At 31.9% G+C, this 18,151-nt stretch overlaps 1 protein-coding gene and 1 long non-coding RNA gene across 2 annotated transcripts in view; both read right to left on the bottom strand.

The window, feature by feature from the left end:
- LOC127287928 (midasin) overlaps positions 1 to 18,151 on the bottom strand; it is a 152,342-nt gene that overhangs the window by 87,149 nt on the left and 47,042 nt on the right. Inside the window, exon 3 of the mRNA XM_051315080.1 lies at positions 2,778 to 3,011. Coding sequence (XP_051171037.1) covers positions 2,778 to 3,011 — 234 coding nt within the window. The remainder of the gene's footprint in view (positions 1 to 2,777; positions 3,012 to 18,151) is intronic.
- On the bottom strand, positions 425 to 638 carry LOC127287933 (uncharacterized). The gene is made up of 2 exons (XR_007843968.1): positions 599 to 638; positions 425 to 511 (listed from the first exon to the last, which is right to left on the bottom strand). It is a non-coding gene; the product is annotated as an uncharacterized LOC127287933 (long non-coding RNA).

The following is an 18,151-nucleotide window of genomic DNA, read 5'->3' as shown; positions in this document are numbered from 1 at the left end:
AGCTAGCTTACTACTATCTAACACTTTTCTAATGGTTATCCCAACGCTTTAAAACAACTTTTTGTTCAGCTTAAGACAGCGTAGGATTTTCGACTGGGACAGTATACAAGTATTATAAGTACATTTGTTATATAAAAAACGTTAATCTTTAACATTTATTTGATTATTCTAATTCGTCAACAGCTTTTAATAATGAAATTAAGTCATCCACAGATTCGATTCTCACAAACCTTGAAAAAGGATGAATTTTTTTATTTATAATAATTTTAATACTTAAATCGCTATACAAAACAACTCTTTTTATTACACTCGCCTTATCATCATTCTCTAATTTCAAAAAAGCAAGGAAAGATTCATTTCCTTTAATGTAGCACCACTTTTCTGATGGCAATTCTATCATACTTAAATTGGTTTTGCAAGTTGTAAAATTGAATGTTGTAAAATCCATATTTGGCTTCAGCAACTACATTCTATATTTATTATTTTATTCTCCAAATATTTAATGAATAACCTAAAATAAAGTAATATTTATGATAAATGTTGTAATTTTAATCTTCAAAACATAAGTTATTTATTAAATTCTTAATGAAAAACGTACCTTTCATTTACTTTCACTAATATTTAATATTTCACAATATTTATTTATTACACAATATTTTATCAAAACCACTTCGTGATCAATACACTTTTGCTGTCAACTACAGTTGTTTACGCGATAGCAGACAACATATTTTGATTCCGATTTATCTCAGTAGAGGCGCTACAAGAGCATTATTCGAAAACCTTAGTAACTCTAGGACACGCATTTGGGGTTGCTTTGAATGCATGGCGTTACGTCTCCTTATACTACTTCGTGTTTCTGATTAATAAATAATTTTTAAGACATGAATACTTATTCCGAATGCGATTTATTGAAATTACAATTGACACACATATAACTGACCCTGTTTTACCCTTCACACATTTTAAATGTGCCCAGTTTTTGTAAACAATGCATTGATTACACTTTTCTCTTGATTTCGGGTTGGAAGAACTATTCGAATAAACGAGGCAATAGTAGATTATGGTTATGTAGTGATTGACAGCGGCACAACCAGCCCCAAGCGAAAGGCACAATTAACCTCGTTGCGTCGACGCTCACTTTTTATCAAATATTAAAAAACTAGATAAATTAAATGTTAAGATCAATACACCATTGAATCCCTTGATAAATTTGGATCATATAAAAAAAATACGTATCGATATCTTTAAAAATGTAAAAAATAGACCAAAAAGTGTGATCATGAAAACTTGCACGTAAGTGACGCCAAAGCACCAAGTTACTAACAGCTAATTATTCTGTGAAGCAAACAAAATCAAAATAGTTCAAAAAAAAAATTTGTTTTTGAGGTATTCCTATCGGCACAACTTGCCCCCGGCACTTTCAGCCCCGGTCTCCCCTACATAAATCGCTTTCGATGATGCTTTGGAATACTAGAAGTATCATCCCCAAAAGACCAGAGTTGGATATTCTTCTTTGGATCTATAACCCGGATATAGTTTGCATAATAGAGACCTGTCTTTCACATTCTTCTAAATTTGAAATATCTATGTTTGTAACGGTGCGACAGGACCGCCCAAGAGGTAGGGGAGGAGGAGAAGTTTTAATTCTGATTCGCAGGAAAATTGCTGCAACCGAAAAAACTTGCGTCTATGCTCCCCCGCTTGGGAACATCACACCTGAAGTATGGGGTCATATTTTTAAACACCTTCCAACAGACGTGAATCACATATTTTTCAGCGTTTTTAATGCACATAATACTTGCTGGGCACAGTGGGCCAGAAAGCATCCAAAAGCGGCCATAATTCAAGATTTCAACGAATTTATATGAAACTTGATATTTAGGGGTTTTCAGGGTCGCTGATTACGTATCTGAGGTCAGATTTACGAAATTCAAAATTTCGAACCCAATATGGTTGATTATTTTAAAAAAAATTGTTAGATAATCATGAAACGTGTTTTATTTATAATTAAAACGTCTGCGGTTTGCCTACATAATCTGTAGTTTCCAGGGTCTACCACGAGGAGGTAGTAGTACGATTTTAGACCCCTCGTGGTGCTTTTTTATGTGAGTCCCCCCCACACTTTAAATTATAAATAACAAAATTAAAAAATTTTTAAACGTGGGGAATAGAATGCGTAAAAGCCTTTACAAAATGTGCTTCTGTAACACTTTTATTAATTGTTTAAACAGAGAATGTAAAATAAAATGTGAGGTTTTTATGTGCGGGAAGAAATAAAAACAAAAGAAGGATAGATATAAAACAAAAGAGCATCGATGTACGTGGAACAAAATATGTCTTTGTAAAAAATCATTTTCAAGGAAAAAATTTTCACCTTATTTTGTATATAACTCTACCAAATTAAAAAATGGGCAACTTTAATTGAAAGTACATTTAAATCTTCCTCTAACCTTTAATAAATATTACAATTAAACATTCCGAAGGTTGCAATTAAACCTTTAATAAATGTTCCATAAAGTTTGTTGCTGTATGGGGATTAATTAAATAGAAATTCAATTAAATCAGATTTTAAATAAATTGAAATTCTTCGATATGAAAATTAAGCGCATTATAAAATTCTACTGAATAAAAATTCGATAATTTTTAATTCGACAGCACAAAAATTCTGACAAGTCTAATATTCATGCATCCCTCATTATTACTTTTTTAAAAAAAGTTCTAATTCTTTTGTTCTTTTTAAGGAAACATTTTTTGAAGAATGAATTTTAACTTACCATTTAACTTTGTCGTCAGAATGAGTTAAAAAAGAATAACATTCTGACCAATTCCATTTACGTTTAAAGTGATGAGGATTTGCTTTTAATATATTGTAAGTTGCAGAAACAATATCATAATCTGTTATTGGATCAGTATCCATAGGTTCATTAACCTGATTTATTTGAGCAGTTGCATTTCCTTCTATATAGCTGAATGGAGCTGGGAGTTTTTCAAAATAATGCAAAGTAAATCTACAATAAAAAAATTTATTAATAATAATCGACAATAATAGTTAAAATGTGACTTTTACTTGTCCACATTTGAAGTTAATATTTTTTGCATGTTTTTCTTACTTTTTTGAAGATTTGAAATTTGAAATATTGAGTCTATTATGCTTACAAATATTGTTTGCTATATATAAAAATTGTAATATATATAAATGTAAAATATGTTACGTGCTCTCAAGAAAAAAGTGGTTTATTTTGAATAGAGGTATCGAATAATAAAGGGCATAGGAGGTTAAATATGCCCTATGTTTTGCTACCCATATAAGTATAAAATCCTGAAAGTATGAACCCTTAATTTGCTTTTTTGGGGGAGTTATGGAGAGGTAAAAGATAAAAAAACTCAATTTTCTCGAAAATTACTGGATGTATTATAACCCTTTGAGGCTGCAATCAAATGATAGCGTTTTGCGTTGTGTTTTGTAACTACAGTTCATAAGCGTAAACAGCAAACATACATCATCGTACTGCAGCCACATAATGACGCGAATGCAGAATTTTTGTAGGATTTCTCGTTATATATATAATGATAAAATCAGGAGGGAATCCATACATAATTACGTGTTCATATTTTATTTAATTAATAACACAATTAATATTTATTAATAATTTACTTTAATTAATTATATATAAATATGTGTGTGTATGATAAATCATGCGTGTGACACTTGTCGTGGTTCCAGACGCAACTGAACAGGATGCGCGAACATTCAAATTACATGCATTTGCTATCTTAACATCTGAGAGAGAGAAGAGTATCTCTAGTTGCAAGAATCATTATTACCATGCTGCGATCCTCACATGTTAAGCAGAAAACCATGAATGCAGAAGAGATAAAAAGATATCGCTATCGTTTACACTCTCATGATTTTCTGCTTTGCAAACTGCATTCGCGCCGTCATGGGACTGAGGTCTGAGTGTGGATGACGTGTATACACGTCATGAAAAAAAGAGGTCCAAAGTGTGGATGACGGGTATACACGTCATGGCCCAAACAAGAAAACATCTTAACGTATATTCGCAAAAATGTTTACGCGGGGGTTTTCGTTGTCGCTGATCACGATTCTGAAATCAGATTTTCAAAATACAGTAAAAATCCGTTTATCCGGACTAATAGATGCAGGCAGTATACTATATAAATAAATACATAAATATTCAGTAAAAATTATTGTAGAAAAGTTTGCATAAATATTTTTTTAACATTTTTAAATAAAAACGCTCCAACCCTTGCAGAAATTTTGCCAGGGTCCAGATCGGGGCCGGATCAGGCTGCCCTATTAGGGAATGAAACGCCGCGCCTGATGTGGCCCTGATTAGGAAATCCATATTTTCTGCTCGCCCTGATCAGGTGTGGCATTTCATTCCCTACTAGGGCCCTAGTAAGGCAATTTCTACACGGGAAATTAAGGAAAAAAATACACAAAACGAAATGAAAATTTGTCCGGATAATCGAAAATCCGGTTGATTGAGGTCCGGATAAACGGGTTTCTACTGTACATCATTTTTGATCCAATATGATCGCCAAAAATTTTGAAAAATGTTAAAAATCGATATATTTGACTAAAATTTTTTACTTAAATAACGCTATAGTATTGGATATAGAGAGCTGAAATTTGGTACATACATGTACACGGAGAGAAATAGATGGTACGGGGTACTATCTAGATAGTACCAGGTACCATATTTGATCTTACATATACGGACAGCAATCTAGATTCTATCAGTTACTATCCAGATTGTACGGAGTAACATCTTGATTGTAGTGGGTAACATAACCATACTTTTTGTAACATCTTTGATAGTACCGATTACTTACACAGAAAATGATAGAGTTTTGGTTGAAAATTAAAAATTTTCGATTTTTAATAATTGTTATTGCAAAATTAATTGTTTATTTAAAAAATAAACCATGTTCTCGTTGTCGTAGAAAGTTGATCCAAGTTTATTGGATAGGGAATTTTATAAGGATTCGAAAACCGTTTTAAAATTTCGTGGATCGCAATTAGCAAAAAAGTTATCGCGTTTTTTGTGCGGCGCTGCGTTTCTCTAGCGCTATCACGCAGAATGTATTTTGATCAAAAAGTATGGAAACTTGCAAATATCTCGAAAAGTACGAATTTTTATAAAAAATGTTCAAGACAAAAGTTGTTCCTAACAAAAAGATCTACATTTGTGAACCCAAAAAATTGGTTGTTTTTGTTAAATAAAATCCTCTAATTTTCAGAATCAAATTCGTAATCCCTATGAAATTATGTGTTTTAACGTGTGAAGTATATTACCAAAATATTGGGCTGAGGAATCTTACATTGGGCTCTAGGCCTAAAGCGAAAATTAGCTTCGAAGTTCTAATATGTTACCCCAAAAACCCCATAAACCGCGATTTTTTAAATTCACTTATTTGAAGAAAAATGTTGGGCCTTGTGTCTAGGATTCTATCTAACAAAATATTTAAAAACGGTGAAAATCACCAACTTCTAGCTATTATCCACAAGAGGCAGATGTCTTATGTGACGGACAATATCTTTTAATAAAAAACCTTCTACTCTTTGCTGTGCAGGGCTATTTCCAAAAGAACTTTTAGGGGAAGACATGTTGGAGAAGGGGGGTCGGGGTGGGTTCCGTACCTTCCAGTACCATTAAGAATGTGAATTTGACTGTCTGTCTGTTTTGAAAGAGAGCAACGATACTAGGGAAGGCGGGCTTCGCCCGCCTCTGCATTCTTTGCTGTGCAGGGCTACTTCCATAAGACCTTTTAGGGGAAGACATCTTGGAGGAGGGGGGTCGGGGTGGGTTCCGTACCTTCCAGTTTTAATTTTTTTTAATTTTGCGTTTTTTACGAGTTAAACGCAAAAAACCATAATTTTATGGTGTTTTTTATGGTTTTCACCATAAAAATGAAATTTGCGGTAATTTTCACTATCATTTTCGTGATCAGCGCATCAAATTACGTAAGTATACCAAGTTTCATTAAAATCGGAAGGGGGGGGGGGTTTCGGAAGTGCACCCTTTTCTTTTGCTAAATTGAAATTAGTTCGAAGCGGAATAACTTATTTTATTAAAATATTGCTTCCTCATGGAGGAAGTACTGTTTTCGCGAAATTTTTCGAACTCATTTTTTTGACATATCTTTATGTTTTTTGACCTCAGGAATCCAAAAATTACATTTTTAGAAAATGTCATTCCGTATGTGTGTGTGTGTGTATATACATTACATTTTCATAAATATCTCAAATTCTATAAGAGCTTTAGGGCTGAATTTTTTTTAAATTGTAGATCTCACTTGGGGACATAAAATGAGAAAACTTTGGGACAAATTAATACATATTAACTATATTTTTTTTGACTTTTAAAATTTTTGAAAAATCGTTTTTTGCCCATAACTTGAAACACATGTTTTGAAAGTTGGGATGTTTTTACTTAATTTTGTAGAGTTTTTTAAGACGCATTTTTTGAGCTATTGACGAACAATCTGCTATCATTTTATCCAAAGTTATTGACATTTTAAAAATCATAAAAAATCGTTTTTTGCTTATAACTTTAAAAAAATGTTATGACACCTACAGTTTTCTTAGTCTCATTTTGTAGAGATTTTCAAGACGCATCTTTTGACCTATTAACGAACAGTTTACGATTATTTTATCCAAAGTTATTGACATTTTAAAAATCATAAAAAATCGTTTTTTGCTCATAACTTTAAAAAAATGTTATGACACCTACAATCGTAAACTGATCGCAAAATATCTCCATGAGGAAGCAAAGTGTTCATGGAATGAACACAAAAATACATACTTCAACTTGGCAGCGGTTTTTGGTTTGTTGATTTTCGTTAATTGAGAACTCCGATTCTATAAGGGGCTCTACGCTTGAGGTAGCCGCCTTGCGACCAGTCAGGTGGTTCAAAAATGGAAAAAAATAAAATTCAAAATTAAAATTTTTTAAAAACGCTATCCTGCAGGAAATAAAAATCCGCACCTTCTTTTCCTTTGCGATTTTTTTATAAAACAAATATTAAAATTAATAGAGGCAAATAGTAGAAAATTTTTTACGATAATTTAATGGACTTGATTAAGTACTCTTAAATGGCGTTAACATTTTACTATGGATATTAATTATTTATTTTTTTAATTACAGTGTTCCTTCTTCCACATTTAAAAAATGGGCTATAGAAATTGAAAACCACTTTTCCAAAGAAAGAAGTGCAGTGTATTATAGTCCATATACATCTGAAAATGGATAGAGTGTCCCTCCAAGCGGAAAATTATATGACCATTTTCACAATGTTAAACGCAATTTGATTCAAAGTGGTTCAATTAAATCGGGAAAGAAAAGAAAATCATCTGAAAATCAGGAACTTGTTGATAGTGAGTTGTATATTATTGTTTATAATAATGATAGCTGAAATAGTTTAAATAAGACTGAAATGTCGAATACTGCATATTAAAATTTTGTAATTCGTTTATTGTAGGAAATCGAGTTGCTGCTGACATTGAGTGGCTTGAGACACATAATGAACCTATTGAAGATCTGTATGGAAAGTGTAAAGATACTTTTGACAATAGACAGCATTTATTAACTGTAAAAAGTCTATCGGTTTCAGACTACATGCAAAAGGTTTTGGCTCTGCGTGTTGACAGAGGACAAGATTTGGTAAGGAAATAAATATCTTATTAATAAAATAATTAATTTTAAAATTAAAATATAAAATAAATAATTAATAAAATTATTAATAAAATAAATAAAAATCCATAAATCTTATAGATTTTTATTATTATTTATAATTGTTTTTAATTTCTTTCAATATTTTCAGATAAATTTCGATTTTAATCTGCTGTATCCAGGAAAGTCGAACTTACTTTTTGAAAAGTGGGAATTAATTAAGAGTCAAATAATTTCAAGTATTCAATCAATAAAGAAGAAAAGCATAGTGAAAGAAGATTTGGAGTATTTCTATTTATTATCAAATATGGACACTGATAAGCTTTTTATTATTTGTTTATAAAATATATTTTTCTTTGTCATTTGCTATAAGAGTAAGAAAAAAATATTTTGAATTTACTTTGTAGATACCCAGGATATTTTAATTTTTCACCTTTTATTATACATCCTGAAAGGTGAGCGACAAAGAAAACGTAAGAGGGATAGCAACAACGGAAATATAGAAGAGCAATCTAAAAAATCGAATAAAGAAAAGAGAAATTCCAACATGATTCATGTAACTGTAAGATTTTAAATATCACTAATTTTTATTTATCAGTTATGTTTTACTGTCAAATCGTAATAGTAGTATACATAAATATATTTTTATTTTAGAATTGTATCAATTTCGATAAAGAGTTGTCGCTTATCAGAGCCAGCTGTAATTAACAAAAAATTACTTTACAACCAGTAATTGTCATCGTTGGACCGTTAAAAAATATTGAAAAAAACATATGTTGTTATAGACAACATTGAGTATTGTACATCATTTCTACACGCGGTTGACATTACATTTAATGCTTTCTTTACTTTGAACTGCGAATATCCACAGTATTCGTCCACTATTTGGCAATTTATACAGAAGGGTATATTCGATATTACTGTGAGTGGACAAAAAGTTTTTTCCAGTGTGAATGTTTTGCTTGGTGTGGTAGAACAAGCTTTAGAAGACGCACAACCTCTACAAGCAGCACAAAATTCACCGATCGCAGAAGCTGTTCAAAACGCTGACAACTAATAAGAACGATTTTAAGAGTAGAACGATTTCACGATAAAAGCGACTGATTACTTTTATATTTTAAAATGTTTCATTGCTTTGTGTGCTCTTCAGAATTTATAAATAATGTGACATTATTGCAACATATTAAACGGATTCATCAAAATGTCACTCAATATTCGTGTTCTGAACTCAGTGTTCTTTTGAGTTCAGTTCCGAAGATAATCTAAATGAAGATCCTTAAACAACGTCTGACTTTGAGTATGACTATAATGAGTCTGATTCAGATTCCGATGATCAGTTAGAAGAAGAAAATGAAAGTCATGAGATTCATTCAGATTGTTAACGCCATGTACCCTTTACTCATCAAGAAGATCGAGCAATCAAGTTTATTAGTAGACTACATAATATTAAAGATATGCCCAGAAGACGTGTCAATGAGATAGTCATCGAGACCTCTAAGTTACTAGAAGAAAGTTTTGCTTCAGCTATGAATGACTTGAAAAAAGTAGCAAATGGAAATTTCATTTCCCTTACAGACGTAGAACAAGTCTTTCAAATCTTTTCAAATCCGTTTAAGGATTTGAAAACAGAAGCACATCGATTTTGCCGTTTGAAAGATAATAATTCGCTCATACTTCCAGAAAGTTATACGCTAGGGCAGGTTTCAATCTCTAAGCTAAAGCAGGGCGTACAAACAAGACAGAATATACCCTTAGTAGCACAATTTATCCCAATCAGGCACGTTTTTAAACAACTATTTGAATTAATTTAATAATGAATTTATCCCTTGGTGTAATGAATAGTAAGGAAAAAAATTTAACAATCCATCCAAGTCAAGTAGTCAATAAAATAAAAGAAATTATTTTTGACGTTTCGACAGCACTGCTGTCCTCATCAGAAACTAAAAATTTATTAATAAAATATAAAAATATAAGTCAACGCAAAGTAAAAACAATATAAAATTAAGAAAATGTACAATATTTAAAATTTACCGAAAAAAAAATTTATAAGCTATAAAATTCGCACTCGCATTTGTGTGTTTATATTGTGCTATAAGTTCATTGAACTTTCACTGTACTTTATATATTAATGTGTTACGTCACGGCAAGGAAATAAAGGTTAAAAGAAAAACTAAAAGTTCGTCACCAAAATTTCTAATTGATTTCGCAACATATAAATAATAATTTATTATAAAGAATAAGAAAATAATTAAAGAAAAATTAAGAACTTAACCTCAAAATTTAGACAATTAAATTTATATCCCTTATTATATATTGTATTCTATTCTTCGAACGGCTAAAAAATAGAATTTGTGGGATCTTGTTACTTACAAAGAGTTGAAACTCGCCTTATTTTTGTTATTAGAGGAATAAATAATAAAATAAGAAGGAAAGAGAAAATAGGTTAGGTTGTATTAAAATTTGTTTGTTTATTTACCGAACTTACGCACACAATGAGATTTCTCGACGAAACACAATTAATACACAAAATTCACATATAAGAACGATTTAGAATTTTATTGAAAACTACAAAATCTATAAACCAGAAGGGTTAAAATTATAAAATTAATAAGTTAAAAAGAATACAATTTGACAGATAAAGTTTCAATGAATATAAAAGTTAAGGTAAAACGGTATATTCACGAAAACGGAGATTAGATCCTATCCTGAACCAAATATTAATTCTAAGGATTTATACAGTTATAGGAGATCACTGAGATTTGGACATGCTACAAATCTTAAGTTCGAACCTTTAACAAATAGGAATTATACAGTGATAAGAGAGCGCGTTTTCAGTCCCAATCTCGTTGAAAATCCTAAGGTCGAACTTCAAGGAATTATTGGGTCAGGAAGGAAACCAATTCCGAATTTCGCGAACAGGGACCGAAAAGAGACTGATTAAAAGAAGTTGGACGACGCTCCGTGTAACCGCGTCGTTCATTCCCACTCTCAGGAAAACTTGCAAAAAGTTAAAGGTGGAGGGAAAATTTTGGAAAAAGGAGAAAATTAAGGTTTCTGATTTGCTGAAAACAACATAAAAATCACGCCCTAAAAATAGAAATTGAGTATTAAAAACCCTTAGAGTCCACGTGGACCAGGTACACGCTGAGGTGGAGGTGCAATAAAACATTTGGCCAACAAATGTTTACGCTATGTGCGGAGTTGGGCCCCTTGCTGTTTTGTCTAATTGTAATTTTATTGCAAGGCTTAACTCGCACACTTTTAAGGAAAATTGTCATTTCTGAGAATGCAAGATCCTTTATTGCATTTGTTCGTTTTAGATGTTTTATTTATTGAGATCTTAAAATTTAGGGATTAAGATCCTTGTGTGTATCAATACTCTTTCTAGTTTAGGCGTTTTCTCTATTGAAACAGCTTTATGGTATTTTTTTATTAAAAGAAAAGGATTTTGCGTGTTTCCTGAAAATGTGAACGGAAAAACCCAGGAACCAGATTGTCGAACATTTATTCTTTATGTAGAATAATAAATTAAAATGTTGAAATTCTAAAGATGTGTAAAAATTGTATAAAAGAATAAATTGAGTAAAATGATATTCATATAAAATAAGTAGAAATAATAAAATATAATATTCATTCATACAACATTCTTTTACACGGGGAAAACATTCTTACATACACAACAATACATAATTAAAATATAATTACATCTTAAATTAGGACATTCTGCATCCCTCATCCTAAGACAAATTTCAAAAAGAAAAGTGTGAGGTTTTGACATACCGGGACGTCACAAATGTAAATTTGTCGATTTGTGTTTAGTTTGTCTTTTGACGTCTTAATTTCAAGATGACAATTTTATAGCTTAAAAATTTTGTTTTCGGTAAATTTTAAATATTGTACATTTTCTTAATTTTATATTGTTTTTACTTTGTGTTGACTTATATTTTTATATTTTATTAATAAATTTTTAGTTTCTGATGAGGACAGCAGTGCTGTCGAAACGTAAAAAATAATTTCTTTTATTTTATTGACTACTTGACTTGGATGGATTGTTAAATTTTTTTCCTTCCTAACTATTTGAATTGCCTAATGTCCTCGATCAAACTTTAGATTACGTCAAAAATATAAATGAACAATCAGAAATAGTATCGAATATCATTCAAGGTCCACGGTGGAAAAACAGAATTGCTTGATTTAAATTATGAAGACAAAATTGTGTTTCCATTAATATTAAACTATGATGATTACGAACCGAATAACGCTTTGGGTAGTCATAAAGGTATTTCCAAATGTGGAGCAGTTTATTTGTCAATCCCAGTTTTGCTACCAGCTTTTCAATCTAAGCTTGAAAATATTTTCCTTTTCATGTTATTTAATACTTTAGACCGCCAAGTTTTCGGAAATAATATGATTTTTTCAAAAGTTATTGAAGAACTTGACTACCTTCAAAAAGAGGGAATTTTAATTCAATAGGGCACAAAACTAATTCGTCTTTATTTTGTATTAGCATTGATAACTGGTGACAATTTGGGACTCCACTCCATTTTAGGCTTTACCGAATGCTTTAATGCAACAAACTTTTGTAGATTCTGTCTCGTTGAACGCAAAAAGATTAATACTATTTTTCATGAAGAGGATTGCGTGTTACGTAATATTGACAATTATAATTTACTAGCAGCAAAAAAGAATTTTTAAATTTCCGGAATGTGATCCAATTTCGCTAATAGAATTAAATAAAAGTATTCAGATTTTTAGTTACGTAGGGAATGAGAACAAACCTCCAGAAATAAATTCTGACCATGTTTCGAAAACTAAATGTCTGATTATGTCATCAGCTGAAATGTTATCGCTTGTTAGAGTTCTTTGTTTAATTCTGGGAGATTATATATCCCGAGATGATAAACATTGGCAACTACTGTTGTTGCTACGAAAGATTGTTGAAATTGTTTCTAGTACAGATATTACCAAAGAAACTCACTATCTTCTCGATGTTACGGTTAACGAATACCTAACTTTCCGTTCAGAATTATTTCCGGATAGTATGATACCAAAACATCACTTGCTTCTTCACTACCCAAGAGTAATGGAGGAAGTAGGTCCTTTATGGAAAATATGCGTAATAAGGTTCGAAGGAAAGCATAAGGAGGGTAAAAAAGCCTCTCGAGTCTCGATCAGCAGAGTTAACGTCTGCAGAACGATTGCTATTAAAAATCAATTATTTTTAAATTACACATTTTTATGTAGATTTGTTACCGAATAGGATTCACCATTGGAAAGTATCAAAATGGCTTTCATTTAAAGGTAACAAAGAAAATGACCGATTTCTATTATGATGAACATTTTTACGCCTTCAAAATTGTCGACGATGATTCTTTCGAATGGGATACATAGAGTTAAAAAACTGTGACTTGTGGCAAAATCACGACAGTAAATCATTTGATTAACGGTTTTAATTATATTAATAAAACTAGGTATTAAATATACTTGTAAGTGTTCAAAATAAAAGTCATTTCCTTTTATACGAGTGAGTTTATTTCTAATCCTTATATTGAATAATTAATATTTTAATAATGTAAGTAATAATAATAAATATATTATTTAATAAAATAAATCGATAAAATTAAATAAATAAAATATAATAATATCAATTAAAAAAAATTTTCAAGGTATCTAAAAGTTTTAATTAACTCGGTTTTTGACCAGTTTACATCTTGTTATTAAAATTAAGTTATTTTTTATAATCCTGAATTATAAATATACATAGTGGTTATTTTTCGGTTAGTGGACACGAGGTATGTCAGCACATAAATTGAAAATTGTATTTCGCGCCTCCTCCTTCTAGATCACATGTAGTAGTCCACTTTACGCCAGTAATATCATATTTTTAAAAGCAAATGAAAAAGAAAAAAGGTGGCGCTGCATTCGGCTGCAATATCCGGGCTGCGCGCTGTTTCATCATTCTTTTTCTTTGTGTCAGTATATAAACACGTGCAAATATTCTTTTAACGAAAATTATTATGGGAAATAATAAAAAAAGACAACATTCGTCATCAGATGATTCCAAATCTGCTTCGGAATCCGAAAGTAATTCCAAACGTTTGCTTGAACGTATCAAGAAATTAGAAAAAAATGCTAAAAAATCTAAAAAAGCCAAACGATCAAAGCACAAAAAATATAAACGAGGAGATTCAAGTACGAATTCATCAAGTAGTTCTACTTCAAGTAAGTAAAATATTTTAATTTTCGGTAATTATTACTTGCTGATGTTTTTTATACAGACTCCTATCTGTTTAAAAACAAAAATATTATCAGCCTGTGGTTCATTACCTACAAATACAGGTCCCATGGACAAAGTATTTTCTCAACATTTGAGACTAAAAATTATTGGGCTCCAACCCATTACTATAATATTTATAGGGCTCCAAGCCATTAAATATAATCTTTTCTGTAAAAACATTTCATAAATAACTTGACAGCAAAAATTATGTGAACATTTCAACATAACCTTGAAATACAGTTTGCTTGCTATGAATTCAAGAAAACTAATAATTTATATTATTAAAATTATGGACTCTAATCCATTTAAATCCACGCTTACTTAAGCATTTTCTTTATGTTTAATTTTTATTATTACATAAAAATTAAAAATACATTATTTACAGGTTATGATTCTCGGTCACATTACCGCTCACGCTGTTCGCTTTCGATTGTTGAAAAAAGATATCATGATTCACGTTCTCGTCAAAGATCCTCCTCTCGTCGCAGATCCGAGTCTCGTCATAGATACGACCATCGTCAAAGATCCTACTCTCATGAAAGAACCAATTCTCGTCGCAGATCGGAGTCTCGCTATAGACCAGACATTCGCCAAAGGTACTACTCTCGTCAAAAATACGATTCTCAACGCACATCCGAAACACCACGAAGATCCAACTCTCGTCATAGATCAGAATCTCCTCCCAGATCCAGATCTCGTGAAAAATCTATTTCACCCCGCAGATTAAAATCTCCTTCTCGCAAAACATCCCAGCCACATCTTGAGAAACAAACAACACCTCAAGAAAAAGCTTTGGATCCGACAGTGTTGGATGTAATTGGGAAACGATTGGATGCGGAAAAAGTCTTAGCTCCACAAATTCACAATGACTTTGCAGTTCGTTGGAAAGAGATTTTAAAGTTAGGACTGCCCGAAAAAGATTTTAAAGATAGATTGAAAAAATATCCACCCCCGATCAATTGCATCGAAATGGACCCTCCAAGATTGAACGCTGAATTTAAGAGTTCGCTTCCAGAAGCAGTCATCTCTAGAGATAACAAAATTGTCTCTCGACAAGAAAAGATTTCAGCTTGTATTGCAGCGAATGCGAAGGTCATATCTCAATTGCTGTCACAAGATTCAGAGACTGATCTGACAATTCTGGAGTCATTGTGCGATGCTGTTAGAATCTTGTGCGATATTCAGCATGATGAAACTAATGTTAGAAGGGGATTAATTTTATCAAATTATCATTCGCCCCTCAAGGAGGCATTAGCTAACATCCCTCCAGACGAATTTTTGTTCGGTAAAGAACTTGTAACAATTTTGAAGAACGTAAAATCTGTAGAGCGGTCAGCGAAAGATCTGAAACCTAAAAAGACTCTCAACCCTCCAAAAAACTCGAAGAGCCTGCCTCGTTACCCAATCAGGAGTCAGACGGGGACAGGCAATCGCAAACCATTCCAGACGTATCGTCCGTATCAGAATCACAAGAATTCTCACCGACCTACACAAAATCAGCCGAAACCATTCAAGAAAGACTACAAGAAAACTTCCGTGAAGAAGGAATAGAGAGTCAAATTGCTGGTAGACTAAAATATTTCACCAGCGAGTGGGAAAAAATTACCTCTGATAGAACAATTCTATCATGCGTTAAAGGTTACAGAATTCCCTTCGATACTATTCCTCAGCAAGGTCACTTGCGTCAACTTAACCCGTCAGACACAGAATTAATTCAATTCATCTCATCAATCTCCGAACTTACTAAAAAAGGCATTATAGTTCGATGCAAACATGAGAAAGGTCAATTTCTTACCAATATTTTCTTGGTCCCTAAGCCAGATGGCACTTTTAGATTTATTTTAAATCTAAAAAATCTGAATGAATTTATCACAGCTGAACATTTTAAAATGGAGGATTACAAAACCGCCATAAAATTAATTCAAGAAAATTGTTTTATGGTAACGCTCGATTTGCAGGATGCCTTTAATTTAGTTCCTGTTGATAAAAGTTATAGAAAATACCTACGGTTCGAATTTCAAAATAACTTTTACGAATTTACATGCATTCCATTTGGGTTGTGCACGGCACCCCTTATTTTCACAAAACTAATGAGACCTGTAGTTTCTTATTTGCGTAAATTAGGTTTTTTATCAGTCGTTTACTTGGACGATTTCCTTTTAATAGGTAAAACTTACTCGGATTGTTTAAAAAATTTAAACGTAACAAAAGCTTTTTTACAAAAGTTAGGATTTTTAATTAACTTCAAAAATTCACAATTAATTCCAAGTAAATCCTGTAAATTCCTAGGTTTTGTCTTCGATTCAGAAAAAATGACCTTAAGTCTCCCTGAATCCAAAAGAATATCGATTTTAGACAAGTTTATTAAATTCGAGAAACTTAAGAAATTGAGAATTAGAGATTTTGCAGCCTTCGTCGGTACCCTTACATCTGCTTGTCCAGCTCTCGCTTATAGTTGGTCATACGTGAAAGATTTCGAACGTCAGAAGTATTTGGCATTATTAAAGAACGGGGAAAATTACGACGCAAAAATGAATTTAAAGCCTAATGCAAGAGATTTTTCTTGGTGGAAAAATAATATATTGCGGGGCTGTAAATCCATAAAAAATGTCGAGTACAGTATTGAAATTTTTTCTGACGCCTCGTTAACTGGATGGGGTGCTGTCTGCGATAACGAAAAATCTAACGGTTTTTGGACCCTAGAGGAGAAGAAACGAAACATTAATGAATTAGAATTATTGGCTGCGTTTTTTGGCCTTAAAAGTTTCGCCGATAAACTAAACAATTGTAATATACTTTTACGAATAGACAATACAACGGCAATTTGTTATGTCAATAAAATGGGTGGTATTCAACAGCCCCATTTAAATAATGTAGCAAAAAATATTTGGGAATGGTTAACTGAAAAACCAATTTATTTTAATCCTGGTTCTAATCTTTTGATTTCTTCCGATAGATCTCGACATCCACTATGGAAACACCTTACCCTGGTGGCCGGCAAATTATCAGGCAAGCTTTGATTCAAAAAGGAACACCAGAAGAAAGTCTGGAAATCGCATTAGCATCTCTGAGTGATTCTTCAATCCGAAATTACGAAGTTGGTCTAAAAAATGGTGGAGTTTTACTCATCTGAACAACATCAACGCGTTCGAACCTTCTGTTCCCGACTTGTTAAAATTTCTCACACAAGAATTTCAAAAAAGTTCTTCTTATAGTACATTAAACTGTACGCGATCAGCAATCTCTTTAATTTCAGACCAAACAATTACCAATGATGGGAGAGTAAAAAGATTTTTTAAAGGAATTTCTTCGCTCCGTCCCGGTAGACCCAAATATGACTTTACTTGGGACCCCAAGATTGTTTTGGATCTCTTTAAATCCCAACCAAAAAACGACGATTTAAGTCTTAAAGACCTATCATTTAAACTTATTACTCTCCTGGGAATCGTTACAGGTCACAGACTTCAAACATTCGGTGTTATAAAAATCGAGAACATTGTAGAAACTCCTTCAGGTTTAGAAATTAGAATACCTGATCGCATAAAAACCTCAAGACATAATAATACGCAGCCGAATTTAATTCTTCCTTTTTTCAAGGACGAAAAAATTTGTCCCGCATCGGCTTTAAAGGCGTATTTAACAAAAACGAAAAGTCTAAGAGGTTCCACAAAAAATTTGTTTATTTCATTTTGTACACCTTACAATAAAATTACAGTACAGACATTAAGCCGATGGATAAAAACCACTTTAAGTAATAGTGGTATAGACACGACGATTTTTTCCGGTTACAGTACACGTCACGCGGCAACGTCCGCCGCTAATCGTTTAGGTGTTGATTTAGATCTCATCAGAAAAACAGCTGGTTGGACGAGTAATTCTCTAACTTTTGCAAAGTTTTACAACCGTCCTGTTATTAACGATAGTTCGAATTTCGCGAATTCTATCTTGAACAATTAAAAAGTTGTCTGTATTTCTTTTTCTATGTATTATTAAAGAAAGATAAAAAGTTTCTGCCTTAATTTAAAAATTAAAACTTTAATTATTTTATTCCCATACTATTTTCTTTTATATACAATTTCCGTCAATGCTTTCAACATCTACATGTGATCTAGAAGGAGGAGGCGCGAAATACAATTAATAAATTGAACGAACTTACCTAGTGAAGTTCGATTAT

Source organism: Leptopilina boulardi, unplaced genomic scaffold (genome assembly GCF_019393585.1).
Source record: "Leptopilina boulardi isolate dan_hultmark-lab unplaced genomic scaffold, ZJU_Lbou_2.1 LbouV2_377, whole genome shotgun sequence".
NCBI classification, from domain to species: Eukaryota; Metazoa; Arthropoda; class Insecta; order Hymenoptera; family Figitidae; genus Leptopilina; species Leptopilina boulardi.
Note: the sequence above shows the minus strand (reverse complement) of the source record. Positions and strands in the feature narration are given on the sequence as shown.